General features: G+C 36.8%; 1 protein-coding gene across 1 annotated transcript; it reads right to left on the bottom strand.

Moving 5' to 3' along the window:
• Positions 1-5,649: 5,649 nt before the first annotated feature.
• LOC104101336 (phospholipid-transporting ATPase 3-like) lies at positions 5,650-23,663 on the bottom strand. Its single transcript, XM_009608775.4, has 27 exons — positions 23,326-23,663; positions 22,494-22,559; positions 18,286-18,347; positions 17,859-17,940; positions 17,569-17,679; positions 16,160-16,237; positions 15,902-15,998; positions 15,113-15,219; positions 14,748-14,813; positions 14,283-14,404; positions 14,098-14,188; positions 13,924-14,001; positions 13,706-13,822; positions 13,372-13,518; positions 13,194-13,298; positions 11,999-12,141; positions 11,148-11,249; positions 10,995-11,058; positions 10,705-10,917; positions 9,880-10,045; positions 9,712-9,791; positions 9,391-9,630; positions 8,552-8,773; positions 8,300-8,467; positions 7,814-8,173; positions 7,630-7,736; positions 5,650-6,276 (listed from the first exon to the last, which is right to left on the bottom strand). Exons 1-27 carry the CDS (start codon positions 23,482-23,484, stop codon positions 5,976-5,978), a joined length of 3,654 nt encoding a protein of 1,217 aa, XP_009607070.1. The 5' UTR covers positions 23,485-23,663; the 3' UTR covers positions 5,650-5,975.
• Between the last annotated feature and the right edge of the window lie 975 nt (positions 23,664-24,638).

Raw genomic sequence — 24,638 nt, 5'->3', positions numbered from 1 at the left:
ATATACTTTTAGAAATGGAAGGAAAAAATTAAATTCCTTTTGTTTTTATTTTATTTCTTGTCCAAATGATATGATATGGTCTTTTTTATTTGAAAGTTAGTTAAACTTCAAATGGTAGTTTCGTAATGAACGGGAGACGTCCTCTTCAAGAGCATCATAAATATAAGGGACCTCTCTTATGAAACCCTCGTAGTTAAAGGATAAAAAATCAAAAGTATAAATACCTGGTAATAAAGTTATCGAATGCAAAAAAATTCCAAGCTTTATCACTGGAAAGATGTATTTGCAAAAAAGTTAAGTAAAAGATGTCTTTTATTGCTCAAAATGTGGAACTCAATAGAGGTTTCGGCATAATTACAACAAAAAAATACATTAATTTGTTCTATCAGCAGAGTCCGAAGGACGAGAAGTCTATGCTATATCTTTTGATGATGAAGGTTGTTCCGCATCCGGTCCAACACCTTCATGCTTGTCCTTATTTTCTTTTTCTTTAGCTTCCTTCTCGGTTTTCAAGAACTCAGAATAAGTGCTCGAGGAGCATGAAGCATTGGGTCGGGCATGAATGTTATCGTAGGCGGTTTTCTCTAAATTGAGAGCTTCAGCAATGCAGTCGTCTATGTTAGGAACATCTTTTTTAGCATCCTCTAATGTCTCAATCCTCATGTGATCAATTGCATAAATTTTCTTTAAAAGGAAATAATCCTCTTGATCCTGGATTTTGGCTTTGAGCTTTTTGATTTTAGACTGCAACTGGTCATTTTCAGACCTCACGTTGCTATAGGTCTGGCAAAGGTCAGTATTTGTATTCGCGTATTCGCAATTTTGCTCCATGATCATTTTGAGCCTTTCCTCCATTTTTGCTCTCTTCTCCTTGACCACAACAACTTCTTCAAATTTGGAATGCAAGTTTACTTCCAGGTTGTTTATTTGTTCCATGGAACAGAATCACGTTCCGCCGCTACAGTCACAGCATCATACAGCTTAGCCCACTTGACCTTCAACTCCTCAAGTTTTGTATGCAGTTGAGTGGCCTCTTGGATATGAACCGTTCTTTCCTGCTCGAATTGCTCCAACCAGGCTTCTAGCTCGCACCATCTTCTGCAAGCCTTCGGAGGCAAGGAGGTTAGCCTGAAAAGTCAAAAATTAACGTTATTGGAGATAATGGTTTAGTAAAAAAATAGGAAAGAGAAGGGTAATATGATACCTGAGCAGCAAAGTGCATGTTGTTCCGCAGAAAGAGCCTCCATCTTCCGCCGGTCCTTGTTCAAAGCCAGAGGCTTCAACTAATTGGAAACTCCCAATGGCTTGGAAAGTAAGTGACACTCATTCGAAACAGAAAGAGTGACACTACGTTTACTATCGGGGTTTTGGATGGGTGTCGGGAAAGTATTCTCAATGTTCCCATGATCGGGTGACCAAGGGGAACGAACATCTTCCATTTGTTCAATTGGGGCCGGTGGTAAGGTAAAAGCTGGTGGTGGGGCAGTTAGTGTTGAAGTTGCAGGTGGAGGAATATCAGAGGTGTAACTCCTCTAACTGGAAGCGACATATGGGGTCCAGAAACGAGACTCAACGTTTTTAACCATTTCTTACACTGTAAAGAGTCTTTGGATGTCGTCCAGTTGTGTATCTGGTTGAGCTGGAGAAGTTCCTTTTCTTCTCCTTCTTTGAAGAAAAACCGCTTCATCACCGTCCTTAGTTTCATCTTCATCAAGGACCATTGTGGTCGGTCCTACTAGGGTTTCTTTTATTGGAGACTTCTCCTAAGTCTCAGCCTTGGAGGTACGTCTTCTTTTGGTTTTTTCTCCTTAGGCTGGGGACTCAATGAAGAAGAGCCCTCTCCGGAAGCAAGAGGGGCATCACGAGCCCTCTATCGGTCAAGGGCTTCTTGAATTTGTTGATGAGCTACCCTTGGGTCATGGGAAACCTCGATAGGAGGGCAGACAAAAGGCCCCTTCGGAAGGCCTACATATATTGAAAGGAATTCAAAAAATTTATACTGCATCACATTAAAGATTAGAAAGGAAAAGAGGAAGTTTTACTTACCATGGTTCTTGGCCTTCCAGTTGAATTTGGGTAAAATTTCTTTCCACCTACGAGAGTCCGGTATGGAAACATCTAAAAAAAATTGTACTCATTGGGTTAGGTTCTAAACCATTGGAGGAACCCAACGGGTAGCTCAAATGGGAGAAGGGAAAGTTAGTAAAGGAAAGATTTTTCTTTAACGCAGTGAAAGAGGGATATTCAAAAAACTTACGAGTGAAGTTTCAGGATTCAGGTATAGGAGGTGTTGTCGACGGTGGAATGTCTGCGGTAGCAATGATAACGAACCTCTCCATCCAACCACGGTCATTATCATCATCAACACTGGTTATTGGTGATGATGGCATGGTGACCGCGTTTGCTGAGTTTGATCATGCCTCCATGAAAAACATTTGGGGAGTAAAGGTTTGATCAAATGAGCAAGAGTGAGGGTTTCACCGTCCCGGGAGCACAGAAACTAAAGACAAGCTACCGTTCGCCATATTCACAGACCTACCTGAACCAAGCAAATTTGGTAGTTGTGGCAAAACTCTAAAATGATGGAATCGATTTCTCGGCCCATTCTTAAAGTGAAAAGGTACATGTAAATATACATGTACCATGGTTTACTAAAGGTGACCCTTTCCACTTCATTAGGGGATAAAACCTCAATATTGACCCAGCCACAATCTTCTTTCACAATAGGGATACTAGTAGGACGAATGGAAGAAGGAAATCTATTGACGGGCTTGTTCCTGTCATTTTTAGCGTTAGGGTGTTCCTCTTGAATCTGGAGATCAGTCTTAGAATTTAGTTGAGAGGATATGATTGAGCAAGTAGTAGGAGGTCCGGCATCGATTTTCTTAGATTTATTTTTCTTGGATGGGCCGCCACCGATGAAAGTGCTTGAGTAACCGGGGGAAGAGATAGTTCAAGACATGGTGATAGAGAATGTGAATATGAAAGTTTTATTGAGAAAGAGAGGTTTGCAGAAAAGCTCTAAGGAAATTCGAAGTAGAGGAATTGGTAAAAGTGAAGGTAAAAATGATGAGAAGTGGAGAAGTTTATAGGCGGCAGAATACAAGGCTATCATTACTTAGGTAACTAGCGAAAGTATTTGTCGAGTCGTAGGATAACACGTGTTCGACTCATTAAATGCAAGGAGATATGCGTCCTTTCAAATGTCATAAATCGTTCAGGAACTTTCACGTCAAGAAAAGAAGTCTTATCTACTTCCCGGTAACATAAAGTTTAGTCACCGAAAAGAAAGGGGACTATCTGTATGGGGTAAAATTGAAGAAGGACATGTGGATGCTCGTCGAGCTGACATGTGGCCGTGAATACAAATAGGATATGAGTCAGCAAATAGCTGGCACCGTTACGAACATGTGATCGGTGCTGAGTGACTTCTGAAGGCGGCAAGGCGCTGGAACCGGGGACGAAAGTTTGAAAGGAAGATATCGGTTGAAAAAAGCAGCATGAACTATAAATAGAAGAATTTGTACTCATTGTACACAAGAAATATATGTACTCACAAAAAGCTATGTTTACTCTATTGACAATATTCTCTCTTTCTGTTTTATACATTGTTCTTATTCTTACTTTCGGAGAAGCTCAGGCTTGTATTTTCTTTAAGTTTCTTTAATTAATTTATCTATGTTCTTCGTTATTTTATATTCTCGGATAAAATTAATTCACGTATTTATAAACCACGTTATAAATTTAACTGTATCATTTTACGAGTAAACATTAGAGTACATAGTAAACACACTTACTTGAAAATATGAATCTGCCTTTGTCTTTATTAAAGCTGAAAATTGCATTAAATTAAAGCAGACATATATGCCAATTTCTAACTTATTTTAATTGTGCTTCGTATGTTTTGGTGCCAATTCCACTTTCTATTGTGATTACGGCTGCTGGTGGTTGACGTATATGCCTCAAATAACTTGAACCACTCCTTGTTGGCAGTTCCAATAATCTTTAAATGAAGATATGCTCTCTTTAAGATTAAAAATTTATACATACATACAAACATAAAAGTGAGCAAATCCATCAAATATATATAAAGTAGAGTTGTCTTAAATAGGAATGGCTGGATCCTTGGAACATAGGCTTCTATATGGAATATCGCATACCTTCTTAATTCCATTTGAAATGAGCATAAAGCCCATTTTTATTTAGTCCTTTGCCATAGCGTATCCAACACAAACACTTATAATAAAAAATTAACTTGTGTCGGAGAATCTAATTCTTCTAGCTTCTCAAAGGCTTCAGTTTCAAGTTTGAAGGCACAGTAAACTGCTAAAAGTTTTCCTCTCTTTCTTAAGGTCCTTATCGAGTTAAACTATGTTAAATAAATTAAAAAGGAGAGAGTATATATATACTTCACTTAAACTATGCAAGTGTCGTCATGGCAGCTAACTTAATTAATTTTAAGTAATGATATTATGTTCGTTATTATCTTTACGGTGTTAATTGCCTAAGTATCCACATGCACTGTCTATCTAAGAGAACAAGAGTTGTGGGGAATCCATTTTATTGCTTAAAAATCATCACATGATACTAAGAAATCTTATCCTCTTTTGGTGATTCGTACATGACAACTTTTAGCACAACTAAAATTCGAGGGCTTAAAAGGCAATAATATTAAGAGAACATGTGTGAAAAAGGTCGTCTTAGACCCACGATTCTGTGCCTTTTTAGTGAAGAATAAAAAGTAGGAACTTTTATGTCTAATCACTCTCTTCGGCTCTTACTAAAGAAGCATAATAGTGAATAGTCCCTTCTCCGTTCTCTTTTGCTTGTATAACAAGCTTCTTAGTTTCTTATTTTTTATTTGAACTCACTTGAAAAAAAAATCAAACAAGAAAAGAAAATAGTCTTAGTATCTTTTACTGCTACTTCTATAACACTACGCCTCTGAAATACACTATGGAATTTCAGAGGTTGAAATTTCTTATGTTTCATTTCGGAGGCATCATATAAACAATACTTCCATATAAGCAGTATATAAATCCTAAGCTTAAAACTACTCCGAAAACCCAAACAATATTCCCAAATGTAAAGCAGATCGTATAAACAATGGATGTAATATTATCTAAAAATATATCAGAACCAATACTTCTAAAAACATGACCCAGAAACGAATCCTATTGCAGCATAAAAAGGTTCCAACAATTGCTAAACGAATAAGATAGAGCTGTGTTACCACCAAAGGATGTGGTGCAACGGATGGGGTTGCTCTTCCCTTGACCAGAGGCCTCGGGTTCGAGCCCTGGGTATGGAAAAATCCTTGGTAGGGAGTGTTTCACCTCGAATGGGGCCCTACGCGGCGCGAATCCGGAGTCCGATATGCAAGGGAGTCCGATTAGCCATCTTCCATATGAATATTCTTAGCTAATACGACGAGCAAGAGTCAAGGAACTGAAATTGAAACACTACTAGTCGATGAATCTACCACGGTAGAAGATGAGTATCTGGTGAATATCATTTTACAACAGAATCACCTTGACAGTAGCACAACGAAAGAACAGGTGTGGAAAAGAGATTTGGTAGGTTAAAAGAGCTCTCCCCTGAGCCATATTGCTGTAATCAGCTGAAATAACAAAATACAACTCATTTGAATTACCACTGCAAAAAGACTGATCTATTAATCATGTTCCTTGGGAATATCCAAACTATCAATAAACAGATACAAGCTTAACTATTAGCTGCTCCAACTTCCAGATAGTGTTACATCTGTATCGTTTTCTTCTGAACTAAATTTGCTACAGTGCTCACTAAACCTAATTATAACTATAACCCAAACAATCATAAGAGGGCGAGGCAGGTGGTAAAAGAATAAGACTACATGACGAGATATTACACAGCTAATTCTACGTATTAGCTAAATTGACTAGGTCAAAAGAGAAGTACAGTGTAAAGGGAAGAAAAACTGTACTATCTGGAAGTCAGTTATCCCGAGGCATCTTTGACCGTGGTTTCATACTTGCTCTCCGAGCTACATCCCACGCCTTTTGGGGGATTGAGACGCCAGCCTGAGATGCAAAAAATGACTCGTAGCCGGGTGAATCAAAGGCAAAACCAGTGTGTTTTGATTTCTGTCCAGGTAGTTGCCTTATTGCATAGCTCCTTTCTTCTTCTGGTGTAAGCTCATTTCCAATCTCCAGGACCCCCATCCTACTGTCGATCTCATACCTGTGGATTTCCTGAACAATCTGATAATCATAAGGGAAGAACCATCTTTGAACCCTGAAAAAAAGTAGCTAATATTGTTAAGCAAGAGTAGACTATCGATTTTTAAATAATATAAACAAATAAATAAATATTAAAGGCAAGAGCAAAAAGGTGATCAGAGGTCATATTTTGAGCTTTTATGAAGACTTGTTTACGGAAAAGGAGAAATTGAGACGCATGTGGCATGATGAATATGTGGCTATATTGACAGAAGACACTGGCTACAAAGACCTTTTTCTGAAGAAGCTGAAGCTGCTGTCAAACAAATTTAATGGGTAATAAAAGGCCCCTGGGCCTGATGGTTTCAATATGCTTTTCCATCAGAAGTGTAGGCATATTCTAAAGAAAGATATCATGAAGGCTATTGAGTATTTCTACCATGAAGGTACATTTGAAAGGAGCATCCATGCTAACTTCATTGCTCTCATTCCCAAGAAAAAAGGTGCCACTTAAATTAAAGATCTCAGACCAATAAGTTAGCGTGAGAGTTTTTATAAATTATTTCAAAGACTTTGGCTGAAAGATTGAAAAAGGTGATTGTCAAGTTAATATGCAGTAATAAAAATGCATTTATAAGGGGGAGACAAATTGTCAATGCAGCATTTGTAGCTAATGAATGCATTGATCATCACTTGAAGAGAAAGAAAGCTGGAGTTATTTGCAAACTGGACGATCATGTAAGTTGGCCTTTCCTATTGGTGATTATGAGACAAATGAAGTTTGGGGAGAAATGGATACAATGGATTTCTACTTGCATCTCTAAAGCTAGATTTTCTGTGTTGATTAATGGAAATTCCGAAGGTTTTTTCAAATCCAGTAGAGGACTAAGCGAGGAGATCCATTATCTGTACCTCTTTGTCATGGTAATGGAAGCCTTTGGTTTGATGCTTAAAAGGGCCGAAATGAATGGGTGGATAAAACGCTCCACCACGGAAGGAAATGGAGAGAACAGTTTGGTTGTTTCACATATAATATATGCAGATGACACACCAAGGAATTAGCAGTGAAAAGTTTATACAGCTGGAAGAATCCAAGTGAAAAACATTTTTTGTGGTAATCAATAAAAAACTAGCGTTGGCCCAAGCCACTTGCAAATGGTTCAATTGCATGTATATTCATGCTTAATCAAATTGGCAGGAAGGTTCCACAAATGGGATCCGCTGTTTTCATGCACAAACAGATTTTATTACCACTAGACAATAATGTTTCCTTCAAACGAACCATATTTAGCTGGATTTGACAAAATTTAGAAACAAAGTCCAGACAAATCCACAATTCTGAAATGGGTGCAATAATATTTTTTGGGCGAATAAAATACCTATCGTGATATTAGGTACGAGGACTTGAAAATTAACTAAAGAAACTTACCCCTGATAAATGAAGTCGCCAAAAAGAGCAGCAACAGGTACGAGAAGCAGAACAATGTAGAAATAAAATGTGCTCATCAAGACATAGATGACCAAATAGATATTCTTCTGCAGTGAGTAGGAATATCGGACATATTAGCATATGAATACTCACAAGAATACAGTAAATAAGTGACCAAACTCACCTGCTCCTTTGGCAAGGAAATACCCGAGTAAATGAAGACAAATATGAACCACAATATTATGCTCCCTCCAACAGTGATGTGATGCCATCTTGTAATTGTGTTGCACATCATAAGCAGACGCAAATTGACAGTTACAACAACACAAGTGAAAGCCATTGTACTAACATCCCACAGGCCAAACATCTTGCCAGATGAATTCATGCCCTTCGTACTTGAAGCAGTAACAAAATAATACAACACCAATGATTGATATATTGCAAAGAAAGCCCAGATAATCACAACTCTCCATTTGAAGAAAGTATTTCTTATTCCTTCCTTGTATAACTCAGGATATTTCTTGGAGAGGGAAGCACTGACATCCTAAATACACAAAAGAGGTGTAGCAATAGCCAAAAAAGGAATAACATAACAATTAGAGAAAAAGCTGGCTGACTTAATTGCCATCATATGTTGCTTAGAACTAACAAACTATAACACATCATATACCTTCTCAAAAAGCCCGAGAACAATAACAGGGAGAGCTGTGAACATCACATTATACAGAGACTGGAACCAATCATCATAGAACCTTTGACCAGAGAATCCAGTTTGGAAGGTAAACCAAAACTGAGTCAGGGTAAATGTCAGATTCTTGTAGTAGAAATATGTGACGACCTGCATGTAAAAGTTCTAGATCACATAATTACCCTAACAGAGATCATGCAGTTTTGTGCACAAAGATCATATAAACTTTTAAACCTTGCATATTCTCAGATATGACCAGCGTCCATGGACAAGCAGTAAATCAGCGAGAAAACGGAACTGAGCTACTGCAAAATCACTAGCCATCACTGCTTGCATTCCCTCCTGTCCACTTATTCCAACACCAACATGAGCAGCTTGAATCATACTCACATCATTAGCTCCATCACCAATGCTGAGAGTTATTCTGTTTGCCCCCTTCCTAACCAAGCTTGTCACCTGAAAAACAGTGGAAGAAGTTGCTAAAACCTGTATCATTACAATCAAAAAGCTCATCCTAACTTGAAGAGAAATTACAATGTTTTTAACTTGAAGAATTACACTGTTGAAATTAGAAAAAATCACAGTGAAACCTGAAGAAACCTAAACTTGAAACTGGAACCACGAAAAAGAATTTCAAAACATTAAATATCTGAGATTAACGACCTCTTCTCTTCTTTCTTTTTGGATAAGTTATCTGAGAATAATGAGTTCTTACTATGAAGTCATATAGCAACAATATTTTGAGAAAGGTAACAAGCGACATTGAGATGGTGTATTTTTATATTAAGTCTTGAAAGAGAAACAGATGCATAGATTAAAATAACTTCTGTTTTCTGCCTAGAATTGCATGATGGGATAACAGGGGAAAAGATGGATGACTCCACCCCATATGTTTATTAACCAAACATAAACAGCTTAATTTGAAGAAACCACAAGTCAGCTTGACAATTCCAAGACTAACGAAACTGCAACAGGAATAAATGAAGTGATCATCCATATTAGGTCACCCATATTCAACAGACAGAAAAGTTCAGTTAGTAACCATTCAAGGAAGACCACCTACATGACCTCACCTGTGCTTTCTGCAACGGAGAAACACGGCAGCAAACCACTGAACTGCAATTCAAACTTAAATTCAACAGCATTACACGAAGACTCGGGTCTAATGCATACATCAAACACTTCCCGTCAATTATTAGTGCTAATTTTGGTCCAGATACAGAACGAAGATGCTCCTGCGCGTCCTCATAACACCTTTTAAGCTCGTTCTGCACTGTTTCTTGCATAAAACGAGCAAGCTCCACCTGATCACCCTGCGAATGAACACAAAAAGAATTGTTAAATAATGTGTATTTTGTAACTGACAAACAGGAAGATTGAGAAGTACTGCTCACTCTATCTTCCACTTCTCTGATTGCATCAGTTTCTGAACTAATGATAAATTGTTTCATGCTGTTATTGATCAACTTGCACGCTGCAACATATGCAAATGAGACTAGGATAAGATGGTGCAAGTTGAATCAAGATTAACAAATGATAAACTGCCTGTCATCAATGCTAACCATAAGCTATATTTATTGCTGTTTCCAATTTGTCACCGGTAAGCACCCAAATCTTAATTCCAGCCCTTGAAAGCGTCTCTATGCACTCAGGTACACCTTCTTGAAGCTTGTCTTCTATAGCAGTGCATCCGATCAAGACAAGATCCTTTTCTATCAGCTCTGCCACCTGTAAAATGCTAAATGCTTACACTCTTTCGACCACCAATAAAACCTTGGCATTAACAATGACAAGAGAAGATTTCCAAGCTAAAGCACACAATTGTGAGAGTAACCACAATTATAAAAATATCAATAATAATCACCCAATATACCACTTCCATCCATTTATATTCTGTGTATTCAAGAATATTGTAATCTAAGACACGGATAAACCATTAAATAGTCAGGTTTTACGCAGGTGAAAGCTATATTATCCAGTCTCTAGAATGATCACAGTTGGCAAATCAATTTCAGATGTGTTATTCAAGTCAGGAACCAGGGCCCAGAACAGGAATTCCAAGAAGCTTTGGATAATCTGGACTAGACAGTTCAACACAGAAGCAGTGTGTTTGGCATCACAAACTGGCAAAAGAAAACCACCTCTCTTAAATTAAAAGATGAGCATAATAACGCTAGAACGAGCAAATCCAATGGAAATAAGAACTTAAATGCGTATGGAAATAATTGCATTCTACCCCTCAAACTAAAATGACATCACAACAAAACGGATGAATAAGTCAAGACAAAAGTCAATCCCAGAAAGAAAGCAAAATCAGAACAACTGAAAAGCTGGAAATCTGGAAAGATGATATAAACTTAAAGGGCAATAGTTTACATTATGCTCACCTCATCCAATTTCTTCTCACGGTCTCGGAGAGAAGATTTAGCTTGAATGAATTTCTCATTCCATTTTTCATACATATCAGGGGTTAAATCTCTATAAGCCAAGCAAAGTGTCCGAAGTCCAGCAGCCCCAAATTGCTCCAAGTGTTCCCTAGTTCTTTTCCTCAAATCATTGTCTCCATCTTGCAACCTCTCATAAATTACATTATCTGCACCCTGAAATAAGTAGTCTTTATGATAACTTCGTACTAAAGGAATCTCCTCAAATGCATCGTTCCACATAAAGTGCCTACCTTGCAGTAGAGAACCAATCTGCCTTCAGGATAACGACATACAACAGACTGGCGCTTTCTCGTACTAAACACAAAACGGAAGGATAATAGTCAACCTCGTTAGGCATCACGCAGGTAATCCAAGCTAATATACAAGTTAGAATGTGCTGACACCTGTTGAATTCGAGAACATTTAGAATCTCATAGGGAACATCTTGAATCTTCCCCATCTTCTCAACATGTGACTCGCGTACATAAATCATAGTTGGTGTACGTCTGCAGAAAATTTATATTCATGGTTACCAGTGACCCAGCTAAAACAGAAATAGTGCCAAAAAGCAGTATGATTAACTCTTTCCAGAATCTTAGACCTCGCAGATATTTATTGATTAATTCTAGTTCTAATTACACAATGGCCCCTTCTGATAGAAAATGCCTTCTTGATAACAATTGCACAACTAATTTTTCTTTTTTTGTTTTAAGTTGATCAATCACTCACCAAAAAGCCTACTAAGTTCAACCGTTGTTGAGAAAATAAAGCATGCAACTCAGAGGTAGCCCAAAATGACTATATATATCTGAATATCAGCGATAATTATCACCCAATATAGTACTTTCATCCATTTATACCTCCTATGGAGCTGGCACCAGGAACGGCATCCTGCTGAAAATGTGTTGTGATTTTATTCTCTTCTCACATGCTTCAATAAAATAAGTAAATAATAACAGGAACTGGATCTACAGTAGCTTTCCGATGAAAACTATTTTCCTATCAGATAATGACTCCATATCGGCGCTTATTCTCTTCTCGTGAATAAAATAGCGTCCCTATGATGAGTGCTCTCCCATTATATTATGACTACTTTCACTACTATGATATGTAGATAACCATATTCCAAAATCTTCAAACCTAGTGGCGTATGTTAGTAACCTTCAACATTTATTTCATAGGCTAAGTTTCAATAAACGGAACCTTATGGCAGAAGACAACATAAATGTAACAGTAATTCTAAAGAGGCACACACTTGTAAAAGAAGAAGCCAAAGTTTTTTGCTGCTACAACCAAAGCAGACTCGTCCGGGGATGCCGCTTGATATCGTATTTTTTCTGGGGTTTCTTCACCTTCAGGCAGCACCGTGTGGCATATAGCAAGGCATCTGAAAAATTCCTGAACAAACAACCCTAGCCTCATTAAACTAGCCATCTATAAGTGCTAGATAAGTAAGTGTTAGTGCACCCATGTGACAGTTTTTTTACAAGGACAACTCAATATGAAGGTGATAGTTCACACACAAAATATACCCTTGTGAGTTTAAACTCCCTTCATTCCCTACATAAAATTCACCTTTCCTTTTGCAAATAAATTTCACTTTCCCAAGAAAGATAGTTCTATGATAGATTATATGATAGAAAAAGTTACATGGACCCACTTCAACTCACGTATTGTAATTTTCTCTATTCTGATACTAAACAATCAAAAAAGCAACTATGAGCTCACATTTTCCCCCTTCTGAAACCAAACAACACATATTTCAAATACTCTTAACAATCATACAAATTCAAACGTAGACACTGAACTTGGAAAAGAAATGGAAGTTCACACCACAAAGTGCTAGACTATTAATTGAAGGCTTTAGGTTAGAATTGTGGGAACTACTTCATCTAACAGCAAGGGGACATCTTTAGATTTGTATACGCCGCCTCACACTATGACCTAATTGTTTTTTCTTGTACCAAGCATGTGGCAAATATTTTGTCAATGGACAGTGGTAAGAAGCAACCTAGTCCCTAGAATCTGTGTGCGCTCTGGTATCACGTTGAACTTTGTGATCTGCCTCTTCTAAAGGTTTTAAGGTCAGAGAGGGATATTTTATTTATCTGTTTTAAGTTTATACAGGGATAACTAACCTCAAAAAGAAGAATGACAGAGAAGAAAGCAAGATAATAAGAAAATAAGATTTTCATTACTAGTCTAGTGTTGATTAAAGATTTGACTGAATTTGATACCAAAAACTTCATAAGCAAGAAGTGAAAACTCTTATGATTGAAATTTTTTTTTTTTTAAAAAAAAAAAAAGATAGTTCAAAGACAGCAATTTTCTTTTCCTTTTTTCTTTTCAAAAGAAAACCTATGGCATTTGATTGTTCAAACGTGACAATTATTACTATAAAAAAAACTCATGTTCTCCTTTTATTCCAAAAATAATAATCATATATTTACCCTGCATGAATAAGGATTAGGCTCATTCCTCCAGGCACCTCGCATCAGTCGAGCATCATCAAAATTGAAACCTTTCTCTCGCGCTTCAGTTGATGATTTCTTAGCCTGTAACAATTCTCAAAATCAACGCAAGACAGAGTCATGAATCTGTCTTTATCTTGCCCAAGAGTATATTTACCTCAACTTTCAGCCCAATTCGCTGTGCAGTTCCCATCTCAATTTCACTGACACCAGTGCCATATATCTCTCCACCGATTGAACACTTAAAAAACTCCATCAAGTTCCTCGTAAGAGTTCCAGTTTTGTCAGAAAATATGTATTCCACCTGTCCATAGAGAAGTAGCCAGTGGCTCATGAACTCATTTGTTAAGAACATACACTAGAGCAGAGGGTAAAAATTGAAGCAACCACTCTTGTTTCCTTGTTGTGCAAAATCACTGTTTATGTTAGCGCACATAGAGATCGTCTAAACAAATTAATTTCAACCCCTTCGTAACAGCATAAACATTTACCTGCCCAAGTTCCTCGTTCAAATTAGATGTCCTAGCCTGTGCGGGGGTGTTGCTCTCAGCATGGTACATGTGCAAGTCGTTGTTGATAAACTTATTGGACTGTATAAATTTAATCATCTGAGAGTGACAAAAGGAAGTAAGATGAAAGCACACGGAACATTAAAATCAAAATCTGCAAAGCACCAAAACAAAAAACAAAGAAACTGCCATTAATCTACCTCAACGGAGACATAGAGAGAGATCGGAATAATCGGTGAATAGAGAGTGATTAAAGTGAACATGGTCAGAACTGCAACCTGAGCAGACAGCAAAAGAGTAATTGGAGACACAAATAGGGAGAAGTGCTGCACAGACAAGTGGAAAGATAAACATGTCAGAATCTACACAATTACCACAAATCTATTGTCAGGGTTGGATTGTGGGTCTGAATTTTTGCTACTTTCAAACCGCAAATAATAGTACTTCTCGTTTATGAAGATACCACTGCAAAATTCCAAGCCAATCCAAAATTTTCAGCATGGAGGAGAACGTAACAGAAGTTCCAAAATAGCAGGAAGGGTATAGCAATTGATCAAACCTGCCTATGGCTCCCAAGAGACACATACATAGAAGAGCACTAAAGAGAGCGATAATAAGTTTGTCAAGTTTCTTCTCCAAAGTGCTTCTTTTGGAAGGAATTTTCATAGAATTCATCATAACCTGTATTAAACCATGGTTGGCAGAAGCAACTGAGAATAAGAACCAAAGTGAAAAGCCAAGTAGCAATGGCCGCAAAGCAAAGCGATGTAGAAACAGCAATATAGAATATCACATAAAACAAGGTTGCTACTGTAACTTTATAACACAAGAATGCAGCAAAATAGTTGGAGAAAACATCATTACTGAATAGATCATGACATTAAACCTACTTCCTTGAAACATTCTTGACAAGGATGCTATAAATAAATAAAAAGGTATGCTGCACCCTCAAAAAGAAAAAAGAACAGGAAGAAGCAAAGGGAAGAGAAAAGGGTAACTTATAAGTTAAATTCAGACTCAATACCTTTGTTTCATGCCCAGTGAAAATGACAGCCCCGACAATGTACTCAGTGTTTCTCAGACTGCACCCCTGGAAGAAATACAGCGATATCAAGAAGAAAACATGAAACTAAAATTCACCAAATGTACTATGAATTAGAGATATCACAACTTAGCAGACAAAAATTCAAAGATAAGTCATAAAAGGGAATGGACAAGAATAGCAGGTGAATAAATGGCAAAGAACAGATCATAATCAGCTAGGATATCTGCTCGAAGATGCATTTACCGTGAACTATATTTTTTTCCCTTAATCAGTATATACCACACAATATTTAAAACCAGAACCATAAAATAAACAAATGGGGAAACAACATAAGAAATACATACCCGTAAAAGAAGTTGATTTGGACTGAGTGGCAAGGTTTGCTTTTGAATAATCAAATTGCCAGTGAATGTGTACAATGAGTTATTAGGCTGCTCACATTGTACTTCGCCTGGTTAAAGTAAAATGCAAGAGAACATCAAACACGTAATATTATCAGGGCAAGATCTTCCTAAAGTTGCAATCAGATAGGTCAGGCTTCTATGGAAGAAGCATTTGATATTCGTCATCATAATTCTGATATAAAATAAACAATAACATCTCTTCTGGGAAGCATCTGCGGGAGATCATGATACACATGGTTGCACATCTTAAATGTGTTTAAATAGCATCCTTCATTAACACATTTAGAAAAGTGAGTATACATTTTCATCAAATGTAATAGCATGTGAGCAATGGCTTGACTTGTGCACTTCATGCTGAGATCTGAACATTTATCAACCATATATGAACTTAGATGTGAAGTAGTTGTAACTAAACTGCAACTACTAGCGTTATGAAGTGCATTTTACGAAAGAACCAGCTATAGGATTTGTCCCGCTAATCATTGGAATAACTTTTCATGGACTGAACATAAATCTGACACGTCGAAGGATATCAAGCAGCAAGCATTTGAAAAGCTGGAAATAAGGAATTCCACACATCTATTTCAGAGGCTATATGCTACAACAGTACAACTAGATCTTCCACTGGACTTGAAGTAATTTCATTGCACTTGTACAACCAAATGTCAATATTACATGCATTATCATGCAGAAATATTTGATTGGTCAATAGCAGTAGAGAAACCAAACCTCTGAATTCAGATACTTTCTCAGGAGACACATAATCCCAGGTCTTCTCCAGTGCCTTTCTGATCTTTAAATTAGTTTCACCATCCAAATTCGCCGTCTGAGGAAATCCATGTACCAGTTAGTAGAGAGCATGATGGAAGAGACGAAAACCAATACATTTATTTGTGACATTATCCAAGTACCTCTTTTCCAAATACTTTAGAGCAACCTATCTTTTATCACAAGTAAAAAAGAAATCAGATAAGGATCAAGTACAACCTCAATATAGCAGACTCCGTCTGGGTTTGTGCTGGCAAGAAAGATAAGATCTGCGGGGAAGAACTCATCCTGCTTAACCTGCAAGAAAAAGGCTTCTTGTACAACCTTACATTCTTCGAGCAATTTTCTTCAGAAGGCTGTATAAGAGTTCCTTCAAAGTGCAAAAACTACTTTTGAATAACCCAACTGAAATCATTCCTAAATCAATAGTTAGGGAGGAGTGGGTGGAAAGCATTTTCCATTTGTGAAGTGTGCATCCAGAATGTCAACCACATCAGTGATGGACTATCCCCGCGCTGAAAGGACAAAGCAAGCTGAACAAGCAGACTGCATTGATCTTGCAACTCTTCAGATTCAACAATATTCAAAACTGTAAGATTCTAAATAACTGGTGGTCCACGCGCCTCAAATTCTAGAGCTTAACCCATAGTTCAAATGAATTAAATAGCCCAGGCTTATCCCTTGTTTTATAATAAGACAGCTTTATTGAGTCGTTGCTACCAATTTAATACCATGAGGAGCCACAGCCACTACTTTATTATTGGGATGGACTTCTTGAATAAGTATTCCCTTGTTTATTTAAAACAGCTTTGGAATTTATCCATGAAATGAACAGATGGTCTGCAGCACAGAACTGCACCAAGTAGTGATTTGCTAGAGATGTGCAATTAACAGAAAAGTAAAAATAAATACTCTAGCAATTTTGCATAATCAAAAGCGAATATTAATTGTATAGCTTCTTCTGCAAATGCACTTTACCTCCACCAAGGAGGGAAGGTAAGGTTAAATGACTTCTGCACATATTAGTAAGTTACCATAGATCATCTTCCCCATCCCAATTGCTGTGGGCTCAAAGCCAGAATTTAGAAGGAGATATAATCACACTAACTGGTGTCATGACCAGACATCCAGCTCCTAAAACGCCATGGTAAATTTTGGCTTCTATATAAATTAACCAAAGAAGCAAACCCAGAACAGCCACTTCTGTATTTTAACTTTTGCCAATTATCCACAATAGCCAACTTGAACTATGAGCTAAACTTCTTGTCTTGTGATGCAACAGTTCCAGTTACCTAGGTTACCAAGACTGCCTGCTGGAACTGTGTCAGTAGGGGTGGACAGTGACATACTTCAAATGAACTCCCCAAAATATACAAAAAGCGTTTTCCACTCCGGTAACACACTTGTGCCTTATACTCACACCCTTGCTCATATAACATATAGCAGTTGACAAAACAAGCTAAATAAAGATCCTAGAGAAAGTTACAAAACATGTAAATGGATGTTAATAATGAGTACCAAAACAATAGATATGAAATGGCAAAACCATATCCTGATAATCCACTTTACAAGACACGATGCAGAAGAAGAAGCAAAGTTCAAAGACCCCGTTACACACTTATACTTACTCTCACGATATCTCCAGCCTGCAGCTTCTTCCATGGTACATTTACCCATTTCTGGTCTTGCAACATGTCTATGGGGGAGTTATTGATAGACATGTCATTCTGAAAACGCTTCTGTTACAAATAATAAAGGAAGGAACAAGAAAGGAAAGCATAAGCACATAGCTCCGAATCAAAAGGGGAAAAGGATAAAGGTGTCAATAGAATTTTACTCTATTTAACGAATATAGTCCATATAACAGTCAGTTTAAGAACCAAAGGAGAAAGAAGGCAATGAAGTAGATAGTACTCACCCAGTCCTCCCAAGCCTCCTTAATTAGAGAAACAAGAAGCACCATGCTCAAAGGAAGCACATTTGTTATTGGACTTACGGGACTGCATTCAAACAAGATTCTTTTTTCAGGTGCAAATCATGAAAAAACATAGCAAATGTCATTCAGGTATAAATTAATTTCTTGAAATAGTTTGCAAGATGACTTATAGACCAAGACAAAAAATAAATAAAGGGAAATTTCATTACTTAGTGTCAACGGCCAAACAACGTCCAATAGCATCACGCATCATTGAACTCTAATCTAGTTTAGATGCTTAACAAAAAACAATACCCCCACTCTCTCTAAACTAGACTCTTCTCTCATTTTCAGCACAAATAATGCATAATCGGAGAGAGAGATAATAAGGGTAAGCCACATAAAAACATTACATGGTAGTAATTTATACCTTATTGGAGTGCATGACAAAATTGAGATCATAAGGAAGTAGAGATTAGCCACCCGCCTGAACTGTCAGTATAAGAAGAATGGTACAGAAATAAGATGAAGGTTACAGAAAGACAGATTGAACAATACGGATGTATGGCCTCATGAAAAAATTTCATGTCAAATACCTTCTCAAAAAGTCATGCCTAATTCAAATTGAATCCACTCGCTATAGATAAAATGATTTAACAGTCTAACACACTAATATACTACAACGCCAGTCGTTGTTCAATAAGGTTAAACAACTTTATTAATGATGGGAAAATCTCTGGTATAAAAATTGTATACCAAAGGTAGAGAATCTACAAAAAAAGAAAAAAAAGTGAGACTCTACCAGAGACACTTTATTTTCTATACAAACTGAAACCTCATGGGTGCTCAAAAAGAAACTAGGGATAAAAATATATTCTTCACAAATATAAAATCATGCTCTAGTGTTCTATCCCTTCAAAAACCCTCTTATTTCTCTCCTTCCAAAGATACACATCAAGGCTAGTGAAGCAACATCCTAAGCTCTTCATCTTTTCTTCTTCTTTTAAAGGTCCAGCTAAATGGTTCCCCAATCACTAAGTCTGCCATTGTCCATTGTAAACCAGACCATTTCAAAATATCACACCACAGTCGAGATACTACTAACAGGGAAAAAGGAGATGATCTATGTCTTCGCCGAATTTTTACACACAAAACACCAATTGACATATGTAAACCTCTTTATTAATTTTTTTGTTGTCATAATCACTCCCTTTGCCGCTAGCGCAAAAGGAGATGATCTACGTCTTCGCCGAATTTTTACACACAAAACACCAATTGACATATGTAAACCTCTTTCTCAATTTTTTGTTGTCAAGATCACTCCATCTGCCGCCGGACAAGCAAAAAGCACACATTTTCTAGTCCCCTATAAATCCAAACCGATAGGTTTGAAAATGCAGGTCGTTAATAAAAATATTTTCCTTATAAAGAAAAGGTTTGAGAAGGCAGATCCTTCTATGACCAAAAGCTTATGGTAATATGACTTAATATAGAACATTTTGTCGCATTCCAACCCCCATGTACCAGTGTTGTCAAAGGATCATTTGAGGTACGCTTAAGGCCCAAGCGCAGAGAAGCTCAAGATAGGCGCTTCGCCTCGCTTAAGTTGTGCTTCAGCGCAGGCAAGGCACTAAGCCATGCGTCTTATTACCCATAAGTTCTACTTTGAATAGAGCGGTACTTAACAATAAATATGATTGGCCAAATATATGTCAATTGTTAAGGAAATCAGTATAAATGAAGTCGTTGCTCTGTTTTTGCATTACATATATGTTTTTATTCTATTTCTTCGTTGCATCTTTTTCCACTGAAGTCCTCACATCTTTTAAAGCCCCGATAGACCTAGAGCACTTTTAACTTTTTTCGCCTTTGAAAACATTGCCATCTACACAAGTCTTGATTGGCTAACATTATGTTTTGCTTGTAGACCATTTCAACTAGGCTTTGGAATTTCGTTATGCCCCCATCTTAGAGATTCCTCTTAAACTCTAAATCCCAATGACCCCGTATCCTCTTTCTATGTTGTACGATCATCACTTTCTAGCACAAACTCTGTAGATGTTAAAAATGTGGGCCTTAACGTACTCTCCCACACCAATTGTGCTCCGAAAAACCGAACATTTTTCCATCCTCAACCCTGAATACAATGTAGCAACTATGTAGCCATTGAACTCATTACATCCCTTCATGATAATTCCTCTATATGCCGCACCGAAAATGAAGAGTAGTGTTTTTAGGCTTCCAAACCCCTTCACAATTCTATAAGTTTTTGCTATCACAGTTTTTGATACAACATGCTCCCCAATCCCAAATCTCCATATCTAGTGTCTTTCACTATGAGGGCTGAGAGTCCGAGCCTATTTTAGATCCATTTAAGGCTGAGATTTGAACCCAATTCCATCTTTGAGCAACGATTATCCTTCGTTTGCACGACTAGAGGCCACCAATCACCCTGGCCTATGGACAAATTGGCCTAAGAAGCTCCTTGTGTCATCGTCTCCTTTTATAACTTATTTTTGTGACTTGATCTACAACTATTTGTTATGGTACATCGTCATTTCAAGCGATCGTGGCATCTCTTCTCCTACTCTACTCCACCTCGATCTCCACCTTCTCTTTCTCCCTCTTTACCTCCCTCTTCCGTTCTTCCTTCCACCCCACTCCAATCACCATTAGTGTGAACTCCAACATTGACCAGATCTTGAAGAATGAGTCACCCTCATCTGCTAAAATTGTTGGCAAAAAATTTACTTCCTTTCTTGACAAGAGTTCTCATTATAGTCACGTCCATCATACTGCACTACGCTTTTACAAAACCTCCACATAAATGCGCAAGTTTTTTCGACAAATCATGGCAACTAATGAATATTCAACCTAGCTAGATTGGCAATCATCTCCCCTTCTTCTCTTATCTCGACATCCCGAAATATTTGTCCGCCTCCCCAACCAAAAATAGGCCTCTCATATCCGTTGAGTGCCTTCATGGAGCACCATGATAGCTTCATCTTTAAATGATAAACAAAACAGGAAAGTTAGACTCCCCCAATAAAAAGACTTTCCGCCCACGTGCTATTCCCATGCCTCCGTAGCCCATCCAGAAATGGCGTTCAGTTATCTGACCTTATGCTGAAATCTACACATCAAGTATCTTCTTAGGAAATTTTTTCTTTATTGTGTTTCTTGGGAAACCATAAACTTAGGTTCACGACCTTCCACCATCAACAGGTACCCACGACTAAGCGCATTACCGGTCGAGCTAATGCATATGTCTTCTATTTAAATCAACAATTCATCTAGATCTATTTGAAGCATCCAAGCAGGTTCAAGCGTCTGAAGAGCATATTTACTAAAACAAATATGATCACTTTGATAAGATATACACTTCATTTTTCCTCTATATTTTTTTACGGAATATGGTTCTTTTGGGGTACATTGAACCTAAAAATATTAAATCCAAGTGAAATGCCCAATGTCCTACTCTTGAGGAAACTAAATTTGGATATACTTGAGGCAGTCACTTAACTAGGAGCACAGGTCCCAGTTATTAAAAGTTCATCTGGGAACTAAAAAGCACCTATATGGAGCCATGTTTTTGTTAGGTAGAGAATGTGACTTCAAATATGTAGTAAATGTTTTTCTTCTTTTTTAATGTTGGCTTGAACAGGAAGCATGAGACTATAACACTTGTTTTGTATTGCTCAACCACAAGGCAACTCTGGGAGCTTTTGCTGAATAATTTTGGGGTCATATGAGTGATACCTAAGTCTGTTAAGTCTCCAATCCAGGATGCTGGCAGAAAAGAACTGAAGATGTTGTGAAAAACAATTCCTGCATATGCTGGATCATATGGACAGAAAGGAACTGCAGGTGCTTTCAAGGGAAAGCTTAAACTGTACATATACTAGAAAATAGATGCCTTTACTTGTTAGCGCTCTGGTATAGGTTACAAAATGTATATGAAGTAGATGAAATGGTAGAATGTATCAGCACTGTATCAGCTTGAATTTTATTTTGTAAATGGAATCACTACTTCTGTACGGACTTGCTAGTGCTGGTATCTTTTGCCGCAACAAAAGTCTTATTTACCTTTCAAAAAAAAAGGATATAAAAGCTATCAATTGTGGCTCCCTTCCTACCAAACAGAAACAATTCAAAATACAAACTTTGTCTAAATCCATTTCACAAGCTACAAGGATTAAAATGAAGGAATGAAAATGAAAGGGAATTGACTCGACGATTTGCCACTAGAAAGGACACTAAGCTGCTACCCAACGGAAAAAAAATTAGGGACGAAAATAGTTTTTTTTTAGATGGATTTTTATCACCTGATAGCGTATAAAATAAACACCCTCAAAAAGTCTCATTAGTTACTAAAGGAACTTCTCTCGCTCATTAGTTACTAAAGAAACTACAAACCCTGTGTATGTGTCCTCTAAATTATTTTTTTGATGAAAAGGTAAAAGTGTGCCCTCTAAATTATATGCTAATACTGTGTTGCTTTCCAATGGAAGAATAAAATTAACTGTTTTTTATGAAGAGAACAAAACTAACTGTTTAAGTCGGCATAAATGCAGAAAGCTTAACTAAGCAAAATAACATGCCTAAAAAGGGCACAGGATAAGAGCAAAACCAATTTACCTGTTCAAATAACCCCTTTGGCAGGAATGTTATGACATCATACTTCGTAGTTGAAACAGAATTTCCCTGAAAACAAAAGCATTGCAACTAATCAGATGAAAGCTAAAATATGTGTAGAACAGACTTGGTGACGTCCGAGGAACACAATTTATCAAAGAGGGACAATAGCTACCACTTGACATTTTCCTTAATAAATCATTTACCTGCACCTTGTCAGCACAAGGCATATTTACATTTGATTACACTTTACTAATCCATCTAAATAGATTGACAGAAAAAGAAACTGAACTTTCTCTTTTCTATTTTTCCTTTTTCCTTTTTCCTTTTTCCTTCTCCCTTAATCAGTTGACCAAACAGCTAACTTACATAACCAAAAGTTTAAGACTATATTGGACACTAGGGATTTAAGGAAATTAAATGAAAATCAGGAATATCATTTCTTCTTTCTTATTAATTCTTTGTGTGTGGAAATAAGCACACACCCAAAACACACTTAAGACACGGAAATAAGAGATCCTCTTGCAAAACAAAACAAGGACTATTTTACTTCATTATAATCATGCACATTATAGCTACTATACTGACCCGTAAAAGTACATTAATAGTGTATACAATCTTTCTACTCTGTCAGTTCACATAAATTAAACCCAAATATAAAGGGTTTAACTTACATGTATTAACAAAATTAAGATTTTTCTACACTATCGGGTTGTTCCTCACTATTCATTATGCTCATAAAAATAAAAAATTTAAAAATATAAATATTAATACTAAGTCGCTGCACAGTCACTACTAGTCCGTATCCAGTAACTTAAGTAGGAAATATCAGTACCTTGAATTTGGCAAGGGCATTAGCTTCACGATCATTAACGAAGACAGTACGATGACCGGGTGCTTGAGGTTGTACACTACCAAGACGAATGCTTCGAGAAGATGAAATACGATTAAGTATCGGTCCCGATCTAGATCCTCTCCATCCTCCTCCGGCCATTCTGAAACTTCTTGTCGATCTCACCGGAACCGGAGAAATTACTTGCACGGCGATAAATTATTCTTTGAACTGACTTGTATTTAGTTGAATGAAGTAAAAGAAGAAGCTTCGAAGAATTGACTTGGTTGGAACTTCATCTTCTTTCCTTTGTTTGCGTGAGGGGATTTTTGCGGGTGATATTTATTTAAGCTGCTTTAAAAAATAATTAATTAAAATATGAATCTGATTCGTGCGTGATCCATTTCGTGCTCCATGTTGAAATAGTTTTGAGATATACTGCGGCGTCGTTCTGATGTTACGCTCCATATAATTTAATCTGAAGTTATCCCTTTAGATTAAAGAAAACTATCAGTAACGAACCATGTGATGGTCAAAAAAAAATGACTTTGAAAATCTTCAAAAAAAAGCTCAAATAAATAGTTCTCCAAAAATTCAAAAAAAATAAATTTGCAAATTCTAAAACAAGTGTAACGCTATGATCTGCTATTTGGTAGTAGAAGTTGCTTTTCTTCTTCTTTATAATGGAACATTATTCTAATTAATTTTACAAAATTATTGATTTTATAACTTTCTATTATATGGAAAATATAAGTTTATATTATGAGCTTGGAAATGCTTAAACTTTCAATTCATAGTGTAGAATGCATCTAACACGATGTCGAAAGATATATTTTGATATTTATAACTTCTCTAATTGAGTAAAAGGTTAAATTTGTCTCATACTATTCAGAATTGAGTATCTTTGCACCCATTAAACTTTTGAATTTTAATCAAATATTACTCCCGTCATTAGCAAAAAAAAATTAAGAATAAATAAAGATTAGTAAATAATTAGATCTATTAGCGTACGTTGAATAAATCAAAGATCTAATCAAATGCTATCAAAGATAAACTATAATCTATTAGAATATTCCATAGTAGTGAAGATAATAGTAATATCTGGCTTGCATGATGCTTTTCTTTATTTTTAATTAGTATAAGCGGAATAGTTTTTTTTAATTACTGAAAAATGAAACAGATGTAGTCATAAGATAGTTAAATCTAGCCACTTGTTAGAGAGGTATTGTTGCGAGCATAGCTATCTTCATTAACTTGTAAATAAGATTTACGACTCTATGCTTTTAGTCTTTAGAACCTTTGGATCAATAGAAACA

The sequence above is a fragment of the Nicotiana tomentosiformis genome, chromosome 11, assembly GCF_000390325.3.
Source record: "Nicotiana tomentosiformis chromosome 11, ASM39032v3, whole genome shotgun sequence".
Lineage (NCBI taxonomy): Eukaryota > Viridiplantae > Streptophyta > Magnoliopsida > Solanales > Solanaceae > Nicotiana > Nicotiana tomentosiformis.
The sequence above is the reverse complement of the archived record's forward strand: the minus strand, read 5'-3'. Positions and strand labels throughout refer to the sequence as shown.